Genomic DNA, 23,187 nt, shown 5'->3' with positions numbered 1-23,187 from the left:
TGACATAGGCCTCGTTTTGCAAAGTCAGTCAGGGTTCAGGTACGACGGGGAAAGTGCTTCGGACTGCTGCTTCTTTCTTTTTTTGAAGTGGGGCAGCGTGCCACCCGAGGGAAGACTGACGTGCTGAGCAAGCGCATACTCGAGTGTGGTCTTTGGGAAGAGTTGAGCATATGACGGTTGTGTTTGTGGAGTGTGACATCTTTCAACTCAACTTTCTGCCCCTCCCCCATCCCGCATGGCATCAGGCCACCTCCTTTGTCCTTTATCATGAGCTCGACTCTGCTTCATCGCAACTTCTGTTGCCTTTTACATTAATCATGCAATCACAAACAAATACGAATTGCCTTCAGTTTATCATGCAATGAGTTTAACAATCAAAACAAACTTTTCGAGACTAACTATCAAGGTGCATTATCTGCCATTTGGAATATTCTTTACCATTTCAAGATCTTTTTTTTATTATTAATGGATTCATGGTCACTTTTGAATAGCAACCAATGCTAAAAACCATTAAGAATAGCTTTGCAATTACTTTGCAACGCAATTACTTTGCAACGGCCCTGGCAAGTTTTATTTCGAAAAACGCAAGAAATCTACTTTAATCAATCTCTTGAGAAGAAAATCATCATATTAGAATGATTTCTGGAGGATCGTGTGACACTGACTGAAGACAGCTTTGATCACATGAATAAATTACATTTTAAAATATAATTTTTTTAATTGCAATAATATTCAAAATATGACTAATGATAATATCATAATATCAAATGATTGCAGCCTTAAGCCACAAGTGAATTCTTTTAAAAAAAACATTTGAAATCAACCTGACCCTAAACTTCTGAAAGGTAGTGTTAATTATTAAACTAGAATAATAAATTCTGCAAAATTAACTAATGCTATTTAATTTAACCTTGCTGTAAAATGGTACCATATTAATATTCAAACGTTCTCCCATTTATGCACTTAGTCTTTTATCTGCATCACTTAACTTCAAAAAAAGAAAAATCAAGTAAAAAAGTTATTGCACATGCTTTTTTGCATGGTTTCTGACTTTATACATCCCAAGTTGTTATTTTTCAATGTTGGACCAAATTCGTGGAATTCAAGTTAAACTCGAATCGTACGCATGGTATAGAAACGAGGCCTTAAAACCAGCAAAGCAACAGCAGCACCAGACTGAACTCGGGCCGTTCTCTTTTGCATCTACTTGATACCTTGTTTACTTTGCATTTAGCAGATGCTTTATATTCAGAACTACTAGCAGGAAGTCTCAGCGGAGCAGCCTGAGGTTAAGAGCCCTCGGCACGAACACAAAAGAGAAACGGCAGGACCAAGATCACGCTAATTCTCCAGTTCACAGGTCACGACTACCTAAGACCCGCTTTGGTGTTAGCAGCTTTGTTATTTCATTAAAGGAGTTTTGGGAATAAAAATACACTCTTATGTTCGACCTGTGGTCTACCTCTTAGATGTGCTCATGTCCACAGGCTCGTCGCTGGTCTGGACCTCCACCTTGATGGTGGCCTTCACCTCCCCAGCCCGCAGCATGTTAGCCATCTTGTTGGCCTGTTCACTTTTGGTCTTCAGTCCATCTACAGCTCCCAGTTCTCCTCTCTCCAGCTTGACCTTCTTCAAGTCGGCCTCCGAAGCAGGGGCATCTCGCTCCAGAGCCCGCTTCTGACTACGAGTCTGACGCACCGCCTCTTCCGACATCTTCTCACCTGTAAAACAACATCACAGAGTCAAGCATATTCAGACTATTATATTATATAGTGTCATTTGTCTTAATGACAAATAATATGTACACACAAGTGCTAAACCAAATGAATGCATATTTTACACAATATTTGGTCAATTCACAATTATGCTTTTTTTCAACAATATTGATAAACTTAGTAAATGATAATATGTAGAGAGCCTGAAAATATGCGTTTTAAGTGGCATTAACACAGGATGTGAACTGGATAATTTGATGCCAATAATCTAAAAATTGACTAAAACTATACAATACAATGACCAAAAACAATATCAATATACATGTATATGATTCATGATTTTCCCATTTGTAGAGATTGAACTCACAACTTACAGGTGAAAAAATATTTTAGAGTAGAAATGTATATTTTCACTTTAGAAAAATCCTTTTTGTTTTTAAACCATGCATTTCCAAGCCTGGAAACTACAATTTCCAATATTTCCACCAGGATTCTTAGGAACATCAAGTCTAAGTATGTAACAAAACACTCCTTTTTCTTGATGCGTCAACTTTAAACTTGTTTGAAAAATCATTTAAAACAATTAAATTGGTCATGTGACTTTAAAGAGATTTATAATGTCGTCTATTTCCAATAAATGCTGTTCTTTTGAACTTTGAAATCTATCACTAATACAACATTATACCATATCAAGGACCCAGATTTCACTCTAGGACATGAAATAATTTTGGTACTGACAGCCAAGAATTCAACACATGAAACATCAAACCATGTTTATCTCACTGATCCCATATTGAAAAACAGAATAAAATGATATAAAAGGAATAAATAGGCCTATGCACAAAATTTATTTCACCTAATTAACAAAACAAGTAGTATATGCTGAGTTCCGGTTCATGTTTGTGACGCGCTCCACAAAAAAGAAAAACGAGACAGCGGAAAGCACATCCTGTTTGTTTTGTTTATTTTACAAAAGCATATGGTTTTGTTTTTATTGTGAGATTAATACACAAATAAAAGTCCATTTAATTTCGAATGGTGTCTTACTTTATCCATATGACCATAAATGACGGATGCCTCACGCGCACAACTTATCAGTTCTAGCAGTGCTAACTTGACATCGCCGGCTGTACATTATCAAAATAAAATAGTCAACCAAACATATAAAAAGTTACACTGTGCTCAATTTAAATTAGTACATTAATACTTTATATTATAAATTAATACTAAATTAGTCCTCAGTACAATCTGTGCATGTGAAGGATGATGTTTTATGTCGATACTAATACGCGAGTGAGGTACAAAGCCTAGTTTCCATAATAAATAAGTTAACCATCCAAACAAATCGCGAATGTAAGCATTTGGATTTGTGCTGAATGAGAGAGGCTACGTGAGCCCAACGCCGGTTTCAGTTTTACTTTAAATAAATTAGTTTTGGCTTAAGTTTATATAGCCACTTACATTTTTCATTCTTGTTCTATTCTGAATACCGCTAAATTTAAATGATTTTTTTCTGGAGTGAGGGGAGCTTAAATTCCCTATCATAATGTTTATAAAGTTTGTAAACATTTCGCTTTATTTACCAGTATTTTACATTATTTCTGAATGTAATAATAAAATGTGACGTGTGTATTTTTTAACCATGCAGCCTTGAAAGAATACTTTAAAAATGACTTGAATTACTTTTTAAATCATTAAAGGTGAACTAAGTAACTTTTTTACCTTAACCGAACAGCTTCGGAGTCATTGGAATAGTTATATGACTTTTTTCGTGTTGAATGGTGGTCGTCTCGCACCCCCCAAGCGCCTGTGAGCGGAAAAACCACCCTTGCAACTTTGAGCCGGCGGGCCGCTGGCCGCAGCGTCAGGATGTATCACGTGATATCAGGTCTCGCGATGTAACGAATTGCTTTACGCCCAAAAAAAATCTGCTAAAATTATGTCATTATTGCGCTCCCTCACGCTGTTCGAACCCGAATGAAGAAGACGTTTTAAAGAATGTCCCGTCTGCTTTGATGTCGTTGATCTATTAGCCTCTGGTATCTGAGAGTCGCCAACGAGTTTTTCAACAGTGTTGTCAAATATCTATTCCGAAGCTGTAGGTGGAGCTATAGAGAGAAACCTGTGAGCAAAAAGCGAGAATACAGCGAAGAAATTCCCAAAACTGCATAGCCCTGCTTTAAATAGGAATGCACCATTATTAAAATTTACCGATAACGATAACCAATAATTCTTTATATTTGAAAGTCGACAACCGATATATTGTCCGATAAATCAAAATCCTAGTTTCTATTTTATTTTTGAGAGCCTGATTTAAAAAAAAAAGTCACACCATTAAAAGCCATGACCCAAACACAATTATGATCTCATTATAATTGTATGTAGCCTATATGACAGACATGCGCTGCACTTAACCTTATTTTCCTTTTTGAAGTGATTTTAATCATATTTCAAGCAATTCAAAACCATCATGGCGAACAGTGCGCATCTGAAGTGTCTCAGCTGAAGGAAATAATCCATTATTTATCAGCTTTAAAATATCAGCCAAATGTTCTTACCGCGCCGATATCGATAACATTAAAAACGAACATATATCGGCCACCATATCGGTATTGGCCGATATATGTTCGTTTTTAATGTTATCGATATCGGCCCGGTAAGAACATTTGGCTGATATTTTAAAGCTGATAAATAATGGATATCGTGCATCCCTACCATTTAACATAGTATTAATTGGTCAAAATTATTACTGTTATCATGCTCATGATTAACTGACCAGTTAATCATGAGCATCCCTAACTTTAAACGATTACTTGCATTTGACATGGTTTTTCCTTGTTAATCCTTTCAGAACAGATCTGCACCCCTATTTTGGGTCACGACCGGTCGAGAATTACAGGTATATGATGATGTTTGTAGTACCTGAGCAAGACAACTCAAATAACAGTTTTTAAAGTGCCATTTCTTAAAGAGAGGCCACAGAAGCAAAGCCCACAAACAGGAAAGACAAATCGCACCAAGCAGAAGCCTGAATTGTGCTAGGCCGTGAGCATTAAAACATGCATTCAAACCCCAACAGCCACTTTACAGGAAGCAAATCCATCATTTGGGAACATCAAGGCACATATACGAAACGTGCCGACCTACCTGTCTTACATATGATATCAGCCATCTGATAGCAAGACAGCTGACTCAACACCCAGGCCTGCTCTCATCTGCCATGACATCACTAGGGCTCCACATGACCCTTCCCAAGATTCCATGGGACACATAAAGCATTTCCCCTGAAAACCAGTTTGAACCGGTTGGTGGACGCAGCCGAGAGACTGAAGCAGGTTTTTAACCCCTTCAGAGACTGACTGGCAGCGAATGCGGCCACACAGACGCAGGAGTTTTGCCAGTGGGGGGAAGGGCCGCACGCATTCCAAAACACAAGTCTTTCAGAGATGAGGAGGAAGTGTCCGCCCCTTTGTTGCTCGCAAAATAACAACCGCCACAGTGGTCTCGACAATAAAGGTAGTCAATAAACCAAACGACTTTAAGAGCACATTTGATCATGTTGATCCAAACAAGCTTATGCAAACTGCAGGATAATCTTAATCCTTGAAATTGAAAGAGTTTCGGTGTCTCGTGATCCATGACTTTCACATTTGTTTGTGGTTATCAAACAAGGATTTTTAGAGATAGCACTCACAAGTTATAGGTGATGAAATATTTTAGAGTAGAAACTTATATATTCATAACAGGTACTTTTTCCAAGGCTTTATTAGGCCTGGGAACCACAGTTCCAGAACATCAAAGCTAAAGTACGTAACAAAAAAAATCATTTTTATTGATGTATCAACTTTAAACAACTTTTCCATCATGAATTGCTTTACTGGACAGCACTGAATTGGCCAGTAATTGAATAATCCGATCATTAAAATGCTAATAAAAGTAAATGATCCTTTTCTTACAACACTATGGTGGTCTTGAGTCAAACTTGCTCAAAACTAATGAAATAACTGATAGTAAAGATATTTATATTGTTACTTTAAATAAACACTGAATCTTAAAATAAACTGTATCACGGTTTCCACAAAAATATTAAGCAGCACAACTGTTTTAACATTAATGCTGAAACATTGATGCTGAAAATTCGGCTTTGATCACAGGAATAAATTGCATTTTAAAATATATTGAAATAGAAAATATTTCACATTATTACTGTTTGTACTGTATTTAGATCAAATAAATGCAGCCTTGTTGAACAGAAGAGAAATTATATTACAACCGTATTAAGTAACTGTACTGTTCCCCATCGAGTTATTTTTGGTGAAATAAACAGTTGTTTGTCCTGAAAGTTATACTGAGGGAAGTTCCTATTAATACACTTTAAAAATACTGAATTAGCTTTTAAATCAACTCTCGATTTGAATCAATTCCCTGTCTAAGATCCACACTAACGTTTAAAGTAGCTTCTGGTCAATATATTTTTTGGGGGGTGGGGGGGGGGTGGGGGGTCACAGATATAATCGTCCATGTAAATGAACACTAGACAGGGCTCATAAAAGTAGGTCACCAAACCTGTCAATGTATACTGTCAGTTAGAAATGCAGTCAGCCGAGCCCATTGCACAATCACATGTCCATCAGCAAGAAAATCATTAGCTTAAAGAAGTCTTTGCTGTCCATAATAAACATATGACAGTAAAGAGACTTTTTAAAGTACATACTAAATCCCAAATGATCTCCAACTAAGACAAAGTGAAGCTGTAAAAAAAAAAAAAGAGAAGCATTTCACCACTTAATGTCATACTGAGAACCGGACTGCCATGTTTTCATACTGAGCGACCAGTTGAGTCATACACAAGCCACTTGTTCTGGTTAGGAAATGGATGCTTGTCGCTAAAGCTGCAGACACGTGGCTTGCACAGCCTCATGGGAAGCGGATGGCATCATGTATATGCAACACTCACGCCTCTACCACAACAAGTTTTGAAATGGAGAATCCAAACCCTTTTTTAAAAAGAATCAAAGGTTGTCAACCTACACATTTTCCTCACTTTCATATAACCGAAGCTTAAAACGAACCACAGTGTGACGCTAGACAGGAAGCTTAATATTTTAATATCAACAAACAGTTTGCAGAGGATTATTTATATATCAGTGTTTGGGTTTTACTAATCGGATTGAGACGTCATGTAAAACCACTTGCCACATAAAGGTTTTAGCATTTGTTTGTTTAATAACAATTACACTGAGGAAATACTCAAATCTCGGTGACGTCTGCATTCGATAAAGCATAAACAGCGGTGTATTGGATTGTCTTGAGCTGTGTGAAAAACATGTCTGTTCATGCAACGCCACGACGAGCTGGGAGCGCGGTGACTATCCTCACGGGGTCGTCTGATGTAATGACTGCCCTTAGGGCGCAGGCCGAGCAAGACAATAGGAGGCATCGCTAGTGCTATACAACAACACAGCATGGCGGCAACACAACCCAAACTGGATCGGTACATCCAGCTGGTCAACTATAAGGACGACCCGCTGGCCCAGAAGAGACGAAATTGTCACTTGACCAACTGCAACTTTGCACGTTTGATTTTCTGTGACAAATTCGGCTTGTGGACCTTATTAAACTTGTCATCCAGGTAAAATGATCAAGCTGGTTGACATCGCAAGAATGACCTGTCATAGCATCAATAAGAATAGGCTAAAATATAAAATATATAAATAATTTAAATTTTATTTTAAAATAATAAATAAATACATTTAAATAAAAATATATTCTTTGTAAAGTATATGTGAAAAATTTATAAAAAAAATATTTAATATAAAATCCTTTCGGCCTGGTTTCAGAGACAGGGTTTAGATTGAGCCAGGATTTAGTTCAATTAGGACATTTAAGTGGCTTTTATAAACGTGCCTTAGAAAAAAACATTATTGGTGTGCATCTTGAGACATAAACTCACATATTTTAAGATATGTCAGTGCAAGCTGCTTTCAGTTAAAGCAACTCAAACATGCATTTTAGTCTGAGACTGTGTAGGTGACGTATGTGTGTGTTGCAAAACAAGTTGAAATCTGAGCTACTGTTATTAAATCCTTATCAAATTACTACGAATTTAATGGATTCAAATCAAGTTTAATGATGCATGAATATGCAAATTAGCCCCACTCGGTCCACTTTACTGTAGTAAATGCTGCACAATGGCAAGTGGAAATACTGGTTTAATTCAGCCATGTATGTTTGAAACAAACTGATTCAGAAGAAGAAGTGGAAGAGTGAATTATACAGGCTCGTCTACAAGTCAACATATCAGAATGGTAATGTGTTTTATGTATTGCTCTCTACAAAGTCGTACACATAACGGTAGGGCTGGGCGATATGGCCCAAAAAAATTATCACGATAATTTTTTTTTATATCAGTCGATATCGATAATTATTACGATAAATGTCAAATCTTTATTTCTTTCAAGTTTAAAGGCAGATTTTTGCTCTTAAGTGAAAGTTGTAGAAACCAATGCGTTAATTGTGGTTTTAAACTACTCTTTATTGTCAGAACATATCATGACAAACACTTGCCAAACAGGTGCACATTTCACACATCTGAGGTAGAACATTCAAACTTTTGTCATTTTTCCTTAACAAAATAAATATCTTAATAGAAAAATGAATTACTTAGTTTCTGCATGTGTAATTTTTATTTGGTAAAATGTAATATTCTGACTGTTTGAGTTTTATTAAAATTAACCATTGGTCATCCAGTATCATGCATTTAGATCATGATAACCACTTAATCATGGCAAAATATAACTTTATGGTTTCTACAGTATTTGTATGAAAAACAGTAGCCTAAATACATTATTAAATACTGTAATTATATTCCATTAGTCCTTTAATACATTATCTACATTAATAATATAACACAATTCAATATGTATATCCCAAATTTCATGGTGCAGTTAATATTACTAGGCTATCATTACAGTAAATCCATGGTAAATGATGGGAATTTGTAGACGGAAAAGCCTTCTGACTGTATCGTTGCGCACAGTGTTTCTCCTGTTTGTCAGCGCTGTTTCATCTGCCTTTAAACTGGTTTAAATCACGGAGACATTTGTGTTCTTCGCTGAATTCAAGCGCTTCTCACTGGATCTCGTGAGCGAGACCGATCAGAGTAAACGCATCTGCACTAGTGAGTTTGCGCTGCGCTGCCGTTTGGACTTTGAGCCGAGTGGATAAATGGTCCGTGTGGCACGCGGTTCAAATGAGTTTCGTTCCGCTTTTGGCGCATAAACATTATCGAACATTTATCGAACTCTTGATATCGTTTTATCGAGAAAAATTATATCGCGATAATTATCGTTATCGTTTTAATCGCCCATCCCTACATAACGGTAATTAATATGATTAGCCTTTTGCTTGACTACGTTATCAAACAGCTAATAACGTGTTGCTAATATTACACAAACCATGTTCTCGTTCGCCATTTCAGAGTAAGACAGCTGCCTTCTAAAAATCAGTATCCTTACTGTACGTTCACACCGCCGCCGACTTGAGCTGCAAAGAAGCTCTGGCCGCCCTGTCAAGGACGCTTGTCAAAAAAGTACGGGGAAGTTTGTTGACGCTTTGGCCGCTCTGAAGTCTGTGTCACACCATGAAATGTAAACAAACAAAAAAAAAAGCAATACATTGACACTAGGAACCTTTTATAATGACAGCATTTTTATAACCGATTTGGTCGGGAAAAAAAATATTTATAATATGCGCGAGGGAGAGAGAGCGAGACGTAATTGTTTGAAGACGGTGAAGGTGAGTGTGCGCGCGCGGCCGGGGCTCTCTCTCTTTTGTAACTGGTCCCTATATGAAAATTACGTCATATCATAAATTATAGGAAACCCAGCAACAGCGATTATCAGTTTCTCCTCCATTTTCTCGGAACTAATGTTTTGGTAGGAACGAAAGTTTACATCGTATGTTTCTCCGGAATCAGCCAGCGCGAAGGACGTCTATATTCCGATTGGTTGCTGGCGTTTGCCGCTGCTTGCCGCTGAACCGCGTCATAGCTCATTACCATAAAGTTGAGATACTTTCAACTTTCTGATTGACGCTCAAAACGCCCAAAACGCGACGCCGATGGATTTGACGCTCCTTGCAGCTGAGAGAAGCCAGCTTCCATTGAAAATGAATGACTTCCGGCAACTTTGGAAGCTCAAGTCGGCGGCGGTGTGAACGTACAGTTAGAAACGCTTTGAACCACAAAAGGCATATAGTTCATTATAACAGTGTAATATAAATCATATACATAACCTATTTTTCAAATCAGCAGAAAAATATACCGAGATAACCTGGCTTCTCTTAGCACTCCCCTGCTTCAGAGCATCACATTAAATGAAATGCTAAAGCTCGGCCCATACGTTGACGGGATTGGTTACAACATATTTGTGACGTAGAGAACCAGGGCGTTTTCAAACCGCGTTTTTGAGACTGTCTTTGGTTCACTGCAGTTTTAAGGAGAAAATACTCAGCAATGGTGTTGACTAATGAATGTGCACATGGTTTGTCTTAAAGCATATTAAAAACAACAGACACATAAACCACATTAAAAACTTGATTTTCATTTTTCACCACAGGCCTTTAACTATAGTATGAGTGATATAATCAATGCTCAAGTTAGAAAAAACACCACAACAGGTCACCTTAAACAGAGATGAGAACCAAGACACAGGCCAAACTGCACAGGATTATCGTGCCTAAGTCTAAGAGCTTCCTGGACAGTAGAGTTGCTTTAACAGAGCTTGTCCAGTTCAGAAGGACTTCCTGATTGAGTCACCAACACATTTCTAAAAAACCAATTAGATAAGCACTGAAAAACAAAGTTCCAGGTAAGTCTAACGTACTACAGATGTTCCTCTGGATCTCTAACAACTAGCTCATCTTGTCATCCAACAATGGCGAAGTGGCTGCCAAGAGGGTTGAGCCAAAGATGCCTCTGTCGTCTCCAGTCCTGCATATCAAGGGTTAAGCCCTGCCATTTTAACACCACAGACAGATCAGGCCACGAGGGTGTTACCTAACAAAATGGACGTTGTTAACCCTGTATCTGCTGGAAGATCCACCTGGCGTGCCCCCTAACAACAGGACGACACAGAAAGAAAGTAAACCCGATTGCTTTTCATGTGGGCACAAGAATAACTTGTGCTGTAAGAACAGTCGTGAGCAGCCACCCCCTCTCTCTACACACACACACACACACACACACACACGCACGCACGCGCATTTACCCATCCCCCACTGTGATCTCAAACAGACTAGAGTGCAAATGTACACTGACGCACACACATTTACAATACTGGTCTTCAGATCAGTTAGCTATAGTCAAATTGGTAGATAAGAATAACCACCACTGGGGCACCAAAGTGCGTTAAAATTTCCAGTAATTACTGGGGACTGTCACAACCAATGACTTGTTGATTAGTGAGGTCAACTTGTATTTATTTAACTTCAATATTTTAAATTAGCATGCTAAAAGATAGTCAAACCATTTCAGAAAAGTCATATTTGACTGGGTTAAATCCCTTTCAAAGCACGACTGCTATAGCCACAGCCAAACACATTCAAACAGATGTTTTTTTGAACATCCTGTCATGAGTGTTGCATTTTTAAGATGGTGCGTCAATAAACAGTAATCTTATGGTGCGTCAAGTAAAAAAGTATCTTTTTAAAAACTTTTAAAAGGCACAAAATACTTATTTTTTAAACGCCCCCTAAGAAACATCCAATACAAAAGAATACTTTTGGAAAAGTTGCACCCTTGATGTTGCTATAGCCAAACACATTCAATCAAATGTCATTTTAGCCAGCACAACCAACTTTTTTTTTTTTTAATGCTCGCTAGCTGTTTTTGAATACAAAAAGAGCATGTTATGTAGACGCCCCGTAAGAAATGCATCTGAGTGGGATTGGACAAACACACCAACCTAATTAAGTGTGGTTTATTATGCATGTCAGAAGACACAAAAACTCTCTTGGAAATACATCCCTCTTGAGCACCATTGCTACACCCAAACAAATTAAAACCGGTTTTGTTGCTGAACGTCCCAGCATGAATGCTGTGTTTGTTTTCAAATGGGGTGCCAACTTTTAAAGGGGTCTTATTATGCCCTTATACTAAGTCTTGATTTTGTTTTTGGGGTGTACTAGAATATGTTTTCATGCTTGATTGTTAAAAAAACACATTATTTTCCACAAATTTTACATTATTACAGCTCCTCTCTCCCCTATCTGGCTCGAACGCATTGTTAGATGAAGCTCCTCCTTCCGAAATGAGCTGTGATTGGTTAGCTGGCCCAGTGTGTAGTGATTGGCAGCGCTTAGCACATTCGAGAAATGTCCCACCCCTTCATAACTGCGAGCTCTACTCAGATGTAAATATTAATGATGGTGTCAATTTCAAAATCATGGATAATTTTCTTAGGGGGCTTACAAAAACTAAAGTAAACACAACATCAATACTGTAATGTTAATTAGCAGGCTAGCAGAAGCAAAGCTTTGCCCTTCTTTTATATCATAGCTATCATAGCAACTACATAAAGCTTATGATTAGACCTGTTAATAGAAAACACAACTACAAATAATAAGACATACTTACAAGTTGTGATCCATAAACAAGATTGTCCAGACAAAATGGGAACGGCTACGTCTTTCAGGAGAAGCTTTTGTGCGTATAGCCTTTATTGTACTCTCTTCTGGAAGCTGTTCTCCGTAAAATGTGCAGCGCAAAGACAAACATTGAGGTGATAATGTTCAGGAACAGTGTTAAAAATAAATGTTAACCTCTCTACGTTAGTCAGCCTTAGGACAAACTTTATCCGGGGTGTAAAAAACAGTGACAACAACTCTTCCTTTTCTCTAAAGCAGCCCAACATGGCCTCAACCCCTTTGTTGTGTGTTCCCTGGGGGCAGAGTTTATGTTAATATTAGGGTTTGTGATGTTTGTTGTAGTCCATAAAGCGATTTCTGTAAAAGAAAATATCTCCCTTTGCATTGAACTTTGATTGGAATCACTTCAAAAGGGGAAAGTGACCACTTCAAAAAGATGTCTTGATGCCAAATTCTGATTTGTTGCCTTTGACCATCCGTTTACACGTTCTTTCAATTGTGTCCCATATTCGATTCATGCGTTTACACTCGCCATACTATCTGAAACATTGTGCATGCTTAAAGGGTTAAATTCTCTTGCACAGATGGACGAACGCGAAATATGATTGATGCTAGCTCTGCGATATGCGAAGTTCGGAGGAGGATGCAAAGTGCCATGATTGCAGCCTGTGCATATGCTTCAGTTATTGTGAGCGAGAGAGATGTCAGGACTGGTGGGAGCATATTGTGGTAGGCTTTAACAAGGAGCAGTGGGTCCAAAATTTTAGGATGAGATCTGATATGTTGTGTCAACGTTTGTCCACATTCCTATCCTACAACGACACAACGTTTCGTCGAGCCATCCGTCCCTTTGCAGATGCGCATCAGGGTTGCTCTCGTCATTAAACCTCGGAGACGTAGCCTAATGCTTCCGAAAATCCGATCTGCCTGTTTACATGACAGTCACATTGGCACATATCTGATTTATATCTGATTTATTTCCACATATGGACATTCAGGTATTCAGGCCTGAAACCGATCTCGAAATATCCGAATGCATGCGTTTTTTTCCTGTTTACACGGTCGGAATTGGGTCACATTTCAATGACATTTCAATGAGGCTAGATACATTTTTTATGAGAACATTGTAATTGTGTGCTTGGGACATGGCTTTTAATTGCAAGTTTTTGTAATCAGGCTCTCAAAAATTCTATACAAATTTGGATTTAGATTTATCAGCCAATATATCGGTTTTCGGCTTTCCAATATAAAGAATTATCGGTTATCGTATTACCCAAAATGTTCATATCAGTGCATCCCTAATTAGTATGCAAAAAGACATTAAACCTTCTGGGAAAAATTGTGTCTAAGTTCAATTCCCTTTAAGCGCTGTCGCATAACACATTCAGACTAATGTTTTTCTAATGTTTCTAAACTTTTAACGCAAACCAGCTCAATTATATATTATTATTAAGACTAGTTAAAGCTAATCAACAATTGTAGGTCTATGACAGCCATTTGATCGTTACAAATCCAGGATGTATGAACAAATCCATAGGGACAAGTTCACCTTCATAATCCCAGTGTCAAACTTAACTAATCGGCTGAAGACTTAAACTTAGATTGAAGCACTTATTTTGAATGGCAGCCGGATTCTGCAGTTAATCTCTTTGGTCTGTCGGGCCGAGAGCCAGATCTACAAGAACTGACAGAGGAAACAAGTGGATAGGCTTGGTCTGATCTTGAAAACTTCTGCACTGCTACATTTTGATCAAATATTGAAGCGTATTACCCCAGACATGATTCTTAACTTCGCAACTGCATCTTAATTTGTGGTGTACATGGTATCATACCACAGATCATGCAGCTTGATGAGGAGAGGTGTGCTAAAACTTTTCCAAGTGATCAGATTTACAATTTGCATAATAAGACGGGCAACAAAAACCCAAAATTACATTGACGGAGGGACCCAAGCCATATCTAGGACAAGAAAATCATCGCTGACATCTCTTCTGCGCTTGGGCAAAATGCACATATAGGGGAAAACAAACAAGCCCCAATGTGTCCGAGGTGTGCGAGGACCCATAAGTCTTCACTCCTGGATGAATACCTTAATGGTGTATTCATGTCACTACGGCACACAGAGAGTTCCAGAGTTGCCGCGTCAGCAAAGTCCAGCTTTGACACACAGTGGAAAATACTACTGGAGAAACTCTAGAAAAACACAGAATTAGCTTCTTGGTTCAAACCAAGCCCCCTTCCTACACAACTCAATGAACTGGGGGGGAAAAAAACACCTCTGATGCATAAATGTGTAGTTTATTAATCAAGACAACTTAATTTTCCTCTTCTCTTCCAAAAATGATTACCACTTGATTTTGAACTTCAAGAACTTGAATTCACTTGCCTTGATTTACAGTCACAGACTTTTTACCATTACTATGGGCTCTACTAAACCTTCTTTGGGCAGTAGTAGTAGCCTAGTAGTAGAAGTAGAAATGTTACTGCCATGTCAGCAGCTGAGGCTATTTTCATGGCAAGAGCCGAGTTACAAGTTATAGCCTACAGGAGTTGCAGAAATACAATAACAAAAATAACAAAAAACTAAACAAAAGATAGAGAAATTCAGCAGTTGTGTTTTACATTTAGATATAAAACTTTTTTCTGGCAAATTCTTACTAAACAAGTCCTTAAGTAAGCTTAAACTGCCTGTGTAAAACTAAATGATCAGAATTAGAAGCAAAACTAATTAAATTATTTGCATTTATAGCTAAACTCTTACATGGAGGGGTTTAAATGACAGTAACATGAAAACATACATTTTAACAAATAAACTAATTAAGGGTGTTACACATTTTTTTTTAAATAGCTTTTTACACCAATTTTTCATGCTTTTGCTCGGGCAACAGTAATGCTATGTTAAAGTTAACCTAATTTCTGCACGACCAAACCATTATCACTGGTCATTCCAACAACTCTATACATGAAACTTTGAATTATCAGGTTTTGGCAAAAACGTAAACACACCTCCGTAAACCAAATAAGCCACAAGAACTCTTGTTTCTGCATATTAAATTGGGATATGAGAAAGTATTTAAACGTAAAAGTATGTAATTACACACCTGTTGACGTATACTGTTGATATACATTAACGGTATACTGTATATGATTTAACTTACAAAATACAAATAGTCAGAAACTCAAAATAGGTTTTGTTCAAATTCATAGTACGTAATTCAAGTAAGTAACTGTTTGAGTTTCAGCTTCAGGAAATTATAATTATGAACTATGCCCAATAATAATAATTATTTATTTTATTTTTTTACACAATAACAATAACCAAATGATAAAATATGCACAAAAGAAAAACACTATTTCCAAACTGTGCCAATTCAAAACTGTAATGTCTGTGAAATGAAAAAGATATATTCAGATCTATTTACTATTAATTGACAAGTAATAAATCGTTAATAGTAAGTAATAGACAAGTTCATTTCATAATTCCATTTTTATGAACCCTGCAAAATGGTGGCGATTTCCAAGAAAACCAGCGAGCAACCCCTACACAAAACAACACCTTACTGATAATGACAGTCAGCTGAAAGTGAAACGCTCAAACTGTAGCTAACACAATGGCATGTACTTTTGGTCTATATTCTAGCCAAGACAGAAGAGTCTTTCAAAAAAATAGTAGAATAAAAAAGTCAAATGTAGCCACATCAGTCGGAATAAATTGGCCATATCCGATTGAAATTTCATTCGGATTGTATGGGGTGGTTTAAACCTTTTCTAATCTGATTGAGAGGACATGTAAACACTTGATCAGGTTAAAAACCGAAACTGGAAAGTACTGCGTATGTGCAATGTTGTGGAAATGGCGTAATGACATATGTCACACGTAATGAGCTATTGTTGTATTAAGTGTAATTCTAAAATGTCCCTCTAATCATCGTCTGTGAAGTGGAGCAGGACAACGTCCCACCAGTCCTTTCGGACTCTCATTGGGCAATGGGAATTTTTACTGCTTGATAAATATAAGCAGCACGACAAACTGTCTCGTGTGTTTGTCGTCTCCTAATAAAGATCCACAATATGCGTAAACAGCGGGAAACTGTTATATTAACGTTATATATTTATATTCATGCAGTGTGTGCATTTTGAAAAATCAATTCCGCTTTGAAGCTTGAGACAAACACACACATCAACCCAATCACTTCGAATTCATCAATACATGTAAACGCTCTGGTGTGTCCTTCATATTACACATCTATAAGTCTCCAGCTCTCTTCCCCTGACTTTCCTAATATCACGTTATCAGGAAGTTGAGGTAAAACAGTAAAAAGATCTCACTAGATTGCAGTGGCCATGTATCAGTCTCCAGCCCTTCCTGTTTACCAGCAGCCACCATCTCAGATACAGCAGCTCTGGTGTGTTTCTCAGGTACTGATGAATGGATCCCAGCCCTCATTTCTGCTAAATATACATGGAAACAAAACTATTATTTTTCAACAAGTCTGTTATGGAGGAGAAGCCCACTGGTATTCAGGCTTGTCCTTGGCATGGCATGAGATTGAGAGACATGCCTACTACAACTCACATGAGAGGTGCAAAGTGGCTTAACTGGTTGCCTAATAGACACTCAACATGGTACGCAAGGATTCGACAACACCCCGCGCACAACGACAGGAGAACATTGGGAAATGCTGTGTGGCAGGGCTGAAATCAAAGCATTTGCTAATGTTTTTTTTAATGTACTATGATTATATTTGTTGGTTTCTTGTGACACTAAATTAGTCCCACCCTATTTATTTACAAAAAGCCACCTCAAGTTATCCTTCAGACAAAACATCTTAAGCCGCCACACCCATGAAGGCCAACCTTGAACAACACCTCTGCTCCACCATGAGAAACGGCACAAGTATTTCGGCATGATCATGATATCATCCGATATACATCATCAGAGCTGACGGTCAGTTACACTTTTACACAAGTCCAAAGTCTCAGAATTGAAACAACTGGCATTTTATAACCAACACAGATGCTTAAATTCATCTTGGGACAGTTGGTGTATGTTTACTGGATTTAAATATTAGAACATAATTACAGGTGTGCACGTAAACAAAACAAAATCCTTTATGCTGTATTTCATATAGTGTATATATATATATATATTTTTTTTTTTTTTTTATTCTATTATATTTTAATATATATATATATATATATATTATATATAATTAAAACTGAAATATATTCTTCTGATCAAAAGCTGAATTTTCAGCATCTTTACTCCAGTCTTCAGTGTCACATGATCCTTCAGAAATCATTCTAATATGCTGATTTGCTGCTCAAGAAACATTTCTTATTATTACCAATGTTGAAAACCTATTGATTAATATTTCCGAGGAAACGGTGATACCTTTTTTCATGATTCTTTATGGCTTAGAAAGTTCAAAACAACAGCATTTATTTGAAATGGAAATCTTTTGTGACATTATCAGTGCCTTTACTGTCACTTTTGATCGATTTAATGTATCCTTGCAGAATAAAAGCATCAATTTCTTTCCTGACCTAAACCTCTTGAATGGTAGCGAGTAAATATAGTCTAAAACATCATATTAAGATGCGCTACATGAAACATCAATGGTAAAACAACTAGCCTATACTAGTGAAACTCTGAACCCTGACCTTGGTCTCAACCTCTGAACTAACGACTTACATGTTATTAGTCACAAATCTAACAGCGTAAACCAGGCAGACAACATTTTTTAAGCGGTACTATGATGGGAACACAATAAGCAGACCAACCCTTAAACTTTAACCCATTCAGACCCATTGAAACATCTAATAGCAGTGGACAGTGTAAAATAAAGTTCAGAGGGTCTTGGTTTCAACATGAGCACTTTTATATGGCTGGTGTAAATATCAAATGGCCAGTTTGCCCTCTCTGAAGAATTACGTCTGTGCCAAAGGTCCAGAAAAGGAAGCATGTAAAACATGGCATTATAGATACCACCATATTCAGTATATATTTAAAGGGTCAGTTATTAAAATAGTATTACGAGAGTTCTGTCTCATTTAAATCATAATCACGATACACAATGAAAACAGTCATTTGTGACCAGTGGGAAACCCAGAGACTCATTTTGATCACCTGTACTGTACTGTTAAAATTAACCAAAACAAAGTGAAAGTAAAATTGCCTTACAGTATTGCTTTATTGTTTTCAACTTTCTTGGGTCTTATTGACCAACAGAGCAATTTGAACCCTGTAGTTTCCCACTGGTTTCAATTGTGAACAGGAATTATACGCATACTTTCATAACTTTGAAAATTATAAAAAGTGGTTCATTGGGGTGTTCAACAAATAAACATGTCTAACGTACTTATCTGGAAGAATATGGGTTAATTCATTTAACTACCCACTTCTCTGTATTAATCCAATCCAATGGTCATAAACATCAATTTCTGACAGATAATCTAATGACTAAATCCAACATTTCTTAACTTGTGTTTTAAAAGGAGTTTGCTCAGTGGCAACAAACCAATTCTTGAATAAATAAGACCCCGGTGAGTTTAGTGCTGAGGAAGCAAAACTAGTTAGCTAACCCGGCTAACATCAGCTAATGCTGACTTACTCATCAAGTCCAATTAGCAGGCGAGCTAAATGAATAGTTTATATCCCCCAAACAGAAAACAATTGAGCAATTTCTTCTCTAAAGTTGATTATTATATCGCACTGTATCGGTATCGATATAGTTAGATGGAATCTGTCAAATTTATTTGATGAAATGGATGGTTAAGTTTGTAAATCCCCTGTTTAACTCAACAGTCCAGTTGCTAGCAAAGCTAATGTGAAGTCAAAACACCCTGAAACCCTCAAGTACCACTCAATCTCTCTTTAGAAGAACTTACTGAGAAGATGAAACGCTTATTGGTCTTCTGGGGGACCTCCACGCGTCTGGTTGTTGTTATTTACCCTAGTATTTTGGTGTAAAACTATCCCGGGGATCCCCTCACTGTCTATCTGCCCTGCCCGCTGCCGCTCCGGTCGCCAAATAAAGATCCTCGCTGCTGCTGCCTACACATGGACCCGAGACACCGCAGTGCGCATGCGCAGTGGCGCACTGGCCCACTGGCCCATATGAAGAAGGGATTTATATGAGGAAGAGCATCCAAACACCATAGTCACCATTACAAGTGTTTACTGAGGTAACCATAGTTTCAGATTAAATAGCTACTGTTGTATTCTGTTGAGTCCTCATACTTTTTTGTAAAGGCAATTTGGATGTCACGTCAGTCACATTTTTGGATATTTATCAATGACAACAAACCAAATGTATTTTTTTCTTATTATGCTACAAAAATAGTTCACGACTATAAAAAATGCAAAGCAAAATGAGAACTGTTAAAATATAATAATCTAGATCATGTTGTTTCAATAAAAGAACTCACCAACATATTACGAAGGACTGGCAAAATAAATAAATGTTTATATTTATAAAATACCTCCTAAATATCAATTGTACCATAACTTCCTCTTGCTATGATGTGATTGTAAATAAGAATTTTGATTTGAAGTGACTTAACTGATTAAATAAAGGCAAAAAAAAAAACCTTTTACAATTTAAACTTTTTTTCTCCAATTAAATTACATTAATCAGAATGGTGACACTTTACAATAAGGTTAATTACTACATTAGTTACCATGAACTAATAATGAACCACTTATACAGCATTTATTAATCTTTGTTAATTTCAACATTTACTAATACTTTATTAAAATCCTAATTAGTTAACATTAGTTAATCCACTGTGAACTAACATGAACTAACAATGGACAGCTGTATTTTTATTAACCAATGTTAACAAAGATTAGCAAATACCGTAACAAATGTATTGCTCATGGTTAGTTGTTAGTTAATACATGAACTTATGTTAACTAATGAACCTTATTGTAAAGTGGTGCATGAAGATCAGTCTTATTTTTAAAATGTCAAGACACAACTTTTACTCAGGTAGACCTAAATCAAATTGCTTCATGTTCAGTTCAGGTGTGGCAAAAGTTCAGGTGTGGCAAAAGATATTTGCTATTGAATCTTAAAAGCGATTCTAGAACACTCCAACATAATCTGGTCAATTTTACCAGACTTCATCTAATAACTTGTCAACTATTATTATCTCGTTCCAAACTGCATGAAAAAACAGTTGTGTTCCAACAGGGGGCGCTCTACGGCTCACAATATATATTTAATCTTTTAATCTATTAAATGTCACATATTAGTAACTGGCGTGCAAATTAAAATCCTCCGCACAAATATCAATAAAATATTAATAATAAAAAAAAAAATAATAATAAAAAACTGGACTGTAATTTGTCCATCCAAACCACAAGCGCTGAGAAAAGTAACAGAAACCACGTTGCAACGCAGTCTACGAAAAGCCGACTCAAACTAATAGTAATAATACCATAAAAGAAAAAAGTAATACCGTAACAGTCTTATACATGATGGTTGTATGTCTTATAAACATGTAAATCAAAATGTCCAATTCCGTATACATACCAAGTCCGTTAGCTTCCTGAATTAGTTTCCGCTTGCCTTGTTGAAGTGGAGTGTGACCCAGGTATAGCTCAGGGTCCGGGTGCAGCTCCGTGGGCTTCTTATCGACGAAATGAAACGAACACACGTAAACTCTCTTCGGAGGATTTTTTAATTTTAGAGCCGCGAGCCAAGCCTGTTTCCTCTCCACTTTCGTCGGCATACAGTGTAATGCATACGGCGCAGGGCACGGACATTCATCCCTGATTTTTTGGTGTTCAATGCATATATTTTCTTGAAAACCCTTGAGTTTTTTCGAGTTGTTGTGACAACCAGATACAGCACAGGTCGAACCGGAGCTCATTTTAAACTCAAGTTTGCTTGAATAAATAATAATAATTATTATTTTTAAAAGATTAGACGGACCGGAAGCAGAACACCGGCAAACGGAAATAGGGAGAAGTCGCATTGTTTTCCAAAACAAACTTTATTTTTATTTTGAGTGGTACAACATATAGCTACTTAGATGATAAAAACGTAAAATGTATAAATATTTAAAGCATTTAAAAAAGTTTAGAAGAGGTTTTACAAGTTGTTTTCTAAACTTTAATTTTACTTTCACTCCGTGGTCAGCTGTGGTTTGGACTTAGCCTACACTAAATCGTAGGCTATTTATCTTTTTTCATCCTAAAATGATTTTTCTAGTTTCACATTTTCAATGTCTACAAGTTTTATCATGAAGTAAAATGATCGCATAGCCTACTGTTGGTTATATGAGATTATATTATCCCTGGTTTCACAGACAAGGCTTAAACTAGTCTCAGACTAAAATGCATGTTTGAGCTGCACTGAAAGCAACTTGCACTGACATATATTAAAATATGTCTGTCATTGTTTTGTCTCAAGATGCACACCAGTAATGTTTCTAAGGCAAGTTAATAAAATACTGTCCTAATTAAGGCCTGATCCTGGCTTAATCTAAACCCTGTCTGTGAAACCGGGCCAATATTGCTAAAAGAATTCAGATCTGAGGCCTGTTGCATGAAGCTAGTTGAACAAACTCTGAGTTTCAGAGTAAGTTTAGAGTTGACAAACCCAATCCAACCTGGTTTAGATCAGGTTTAACGGGCTCACAACGCTTGGTATAAACGTTCTTTGTCAACTTCAGTCAACAGCCAATCACACGAAACATGGAGAGTGTCAGTTCGATTCACTTCTCTGTTGGAGATTAAAGGGTTAGTTCACCCAAAAATCTAAATTATCCCATAATTTACTCACCCTCAAGCCATCCTATATGACTTTATTCTTTCAGCCAAACACAATCTGAGTTATATTAAAAAATATCCTGGCTTAAAAAATATAATGGGAGTGAATAGATTTTGAAACCCAGAAAAGCGCATCCATCATAAAAGTAATCCATACTACTCCGGGGGGTTAATAAAGGCTTTCTGAAACGAAGCGATGCATTATTGTAAGAAAAATATCCATATTTATAACTTTATAAACTATAATCACTGGCTTCCGGTAACGGCCGCACACGAGTCTTGTTCCAGCGGAAGAGTGACCTCTGACCCGACATATGACAAACACGGAAGCGCAGAGGATAGAGCAAAACAAAACACCGGTCATGAATTATTAGAAGTCTAAAGCGAGAATTTCAAAAAAGAAATGTCCGAGGAGTTTGTTGCCCAGCCCTGTGTTAGTTTGAACCGTGAGAGGCGTCGAAACTTACGCTACTCCTACATCATATACGCCGGGTCAGAGGTCACTCTTCTGCCAGAACTAAACTCGCGTAGGCTACGACCGTTACCAAAAGCCAGTATGGATAAATATATTTGTCTTACAAAAACACATCGCTTCACTTCAGAAGGCCTTTATTAACCCCCTGGAGCCGTATGGATTACTTTTATGATGGATGGATGCGCTTTTTGGGCTTCAAAATCTCAGTTACCATTCACTCCCATTATAAAGCTTGGAAGAGCCAGGATATATTTTTTAATATAACTTCGATTGTGTTTGGCTGAAAGAAGAAAGACACACATAGGTGTCCATTTACACCTAGGATGGCTTGATAATTTACATTTTTGGGTGAACTAACACTAACCCTTTAAGTGATCATTATGAAAAAAATATCATGAAGTTAATGCATTTACAAGGCAGGAATAAACACTGCTGCTGTAGCGAAAGTTCTCTGAAATAATTCAAATCTGCTTTAATTTGGAGTGAGAGATACAGGGGGAGGGAGACATGTCATCAGATACATGTCACTTTACTCACAGCGGACTGGTCCAGTTTTGTTATGCGACCTC

At 37.2% G+C, this 23,187-nt stretch overlaps 1 protein-coding gene across 9 annotated transcripts in view; it reads right to left on the bottom strand.

Annotated features, from left to right (window-relative positions):
* The window catches only part of gatad2ab (GATA zinc finger domain containing 2Ab), a 56,731-nt gene extending 35,453 nt beyond the window's left edge, over positions 1-21,278 (bottom strand). Inside the window, exons 1-3 of one of the 9 annotated variants that reach the window (XM_082138829.1) lie at positions 20,903-21,278; positions 16,692-16,814; positions 1,463-1,721 (exon numbers count right to left, since the gene is read on the bottom strand). In XM_082138829.1, coding sequence (XP_081994955.1) covers positions 1,463-1,721; positions 16,692-16,814; positions 20,903-21,242 — 722 coding nt within the window. In that variant the 5' untranslated portion in view covers positions 21,243-21,278. Of the gene's footprint in view, positions 1-1,462; positions 1,722-4,862; positions 5,497-16,691; positions 16,815-19,253; positions 19,458-20,902 lie in introns of those variants that run through there. The other 8 variants (XM_082138828.1, XM_082138827.1, XM_082138832.1 and 5 more) reach the window with 8 other exon arrangements.
* Between the last annotated feature and the right edge of the window lie 1,909 nt (positions 21,279-23,187).

Source organism: Leuciscus leuciscus (genome assembly GCF_965113295.1).
Source record: "Leuciscus leuciscus genome assembly, chromosome: 15".
Lineage (NCBI taxonomy): Eukaryota > Metazoa > Chordata > Actinopteri > Cypriniformes > Leuciscidae > Leuciscus > Leuciscus leuciscus.
This window is presented reverse-complemented; position numbering and strand designations above follow the sequence as displayed.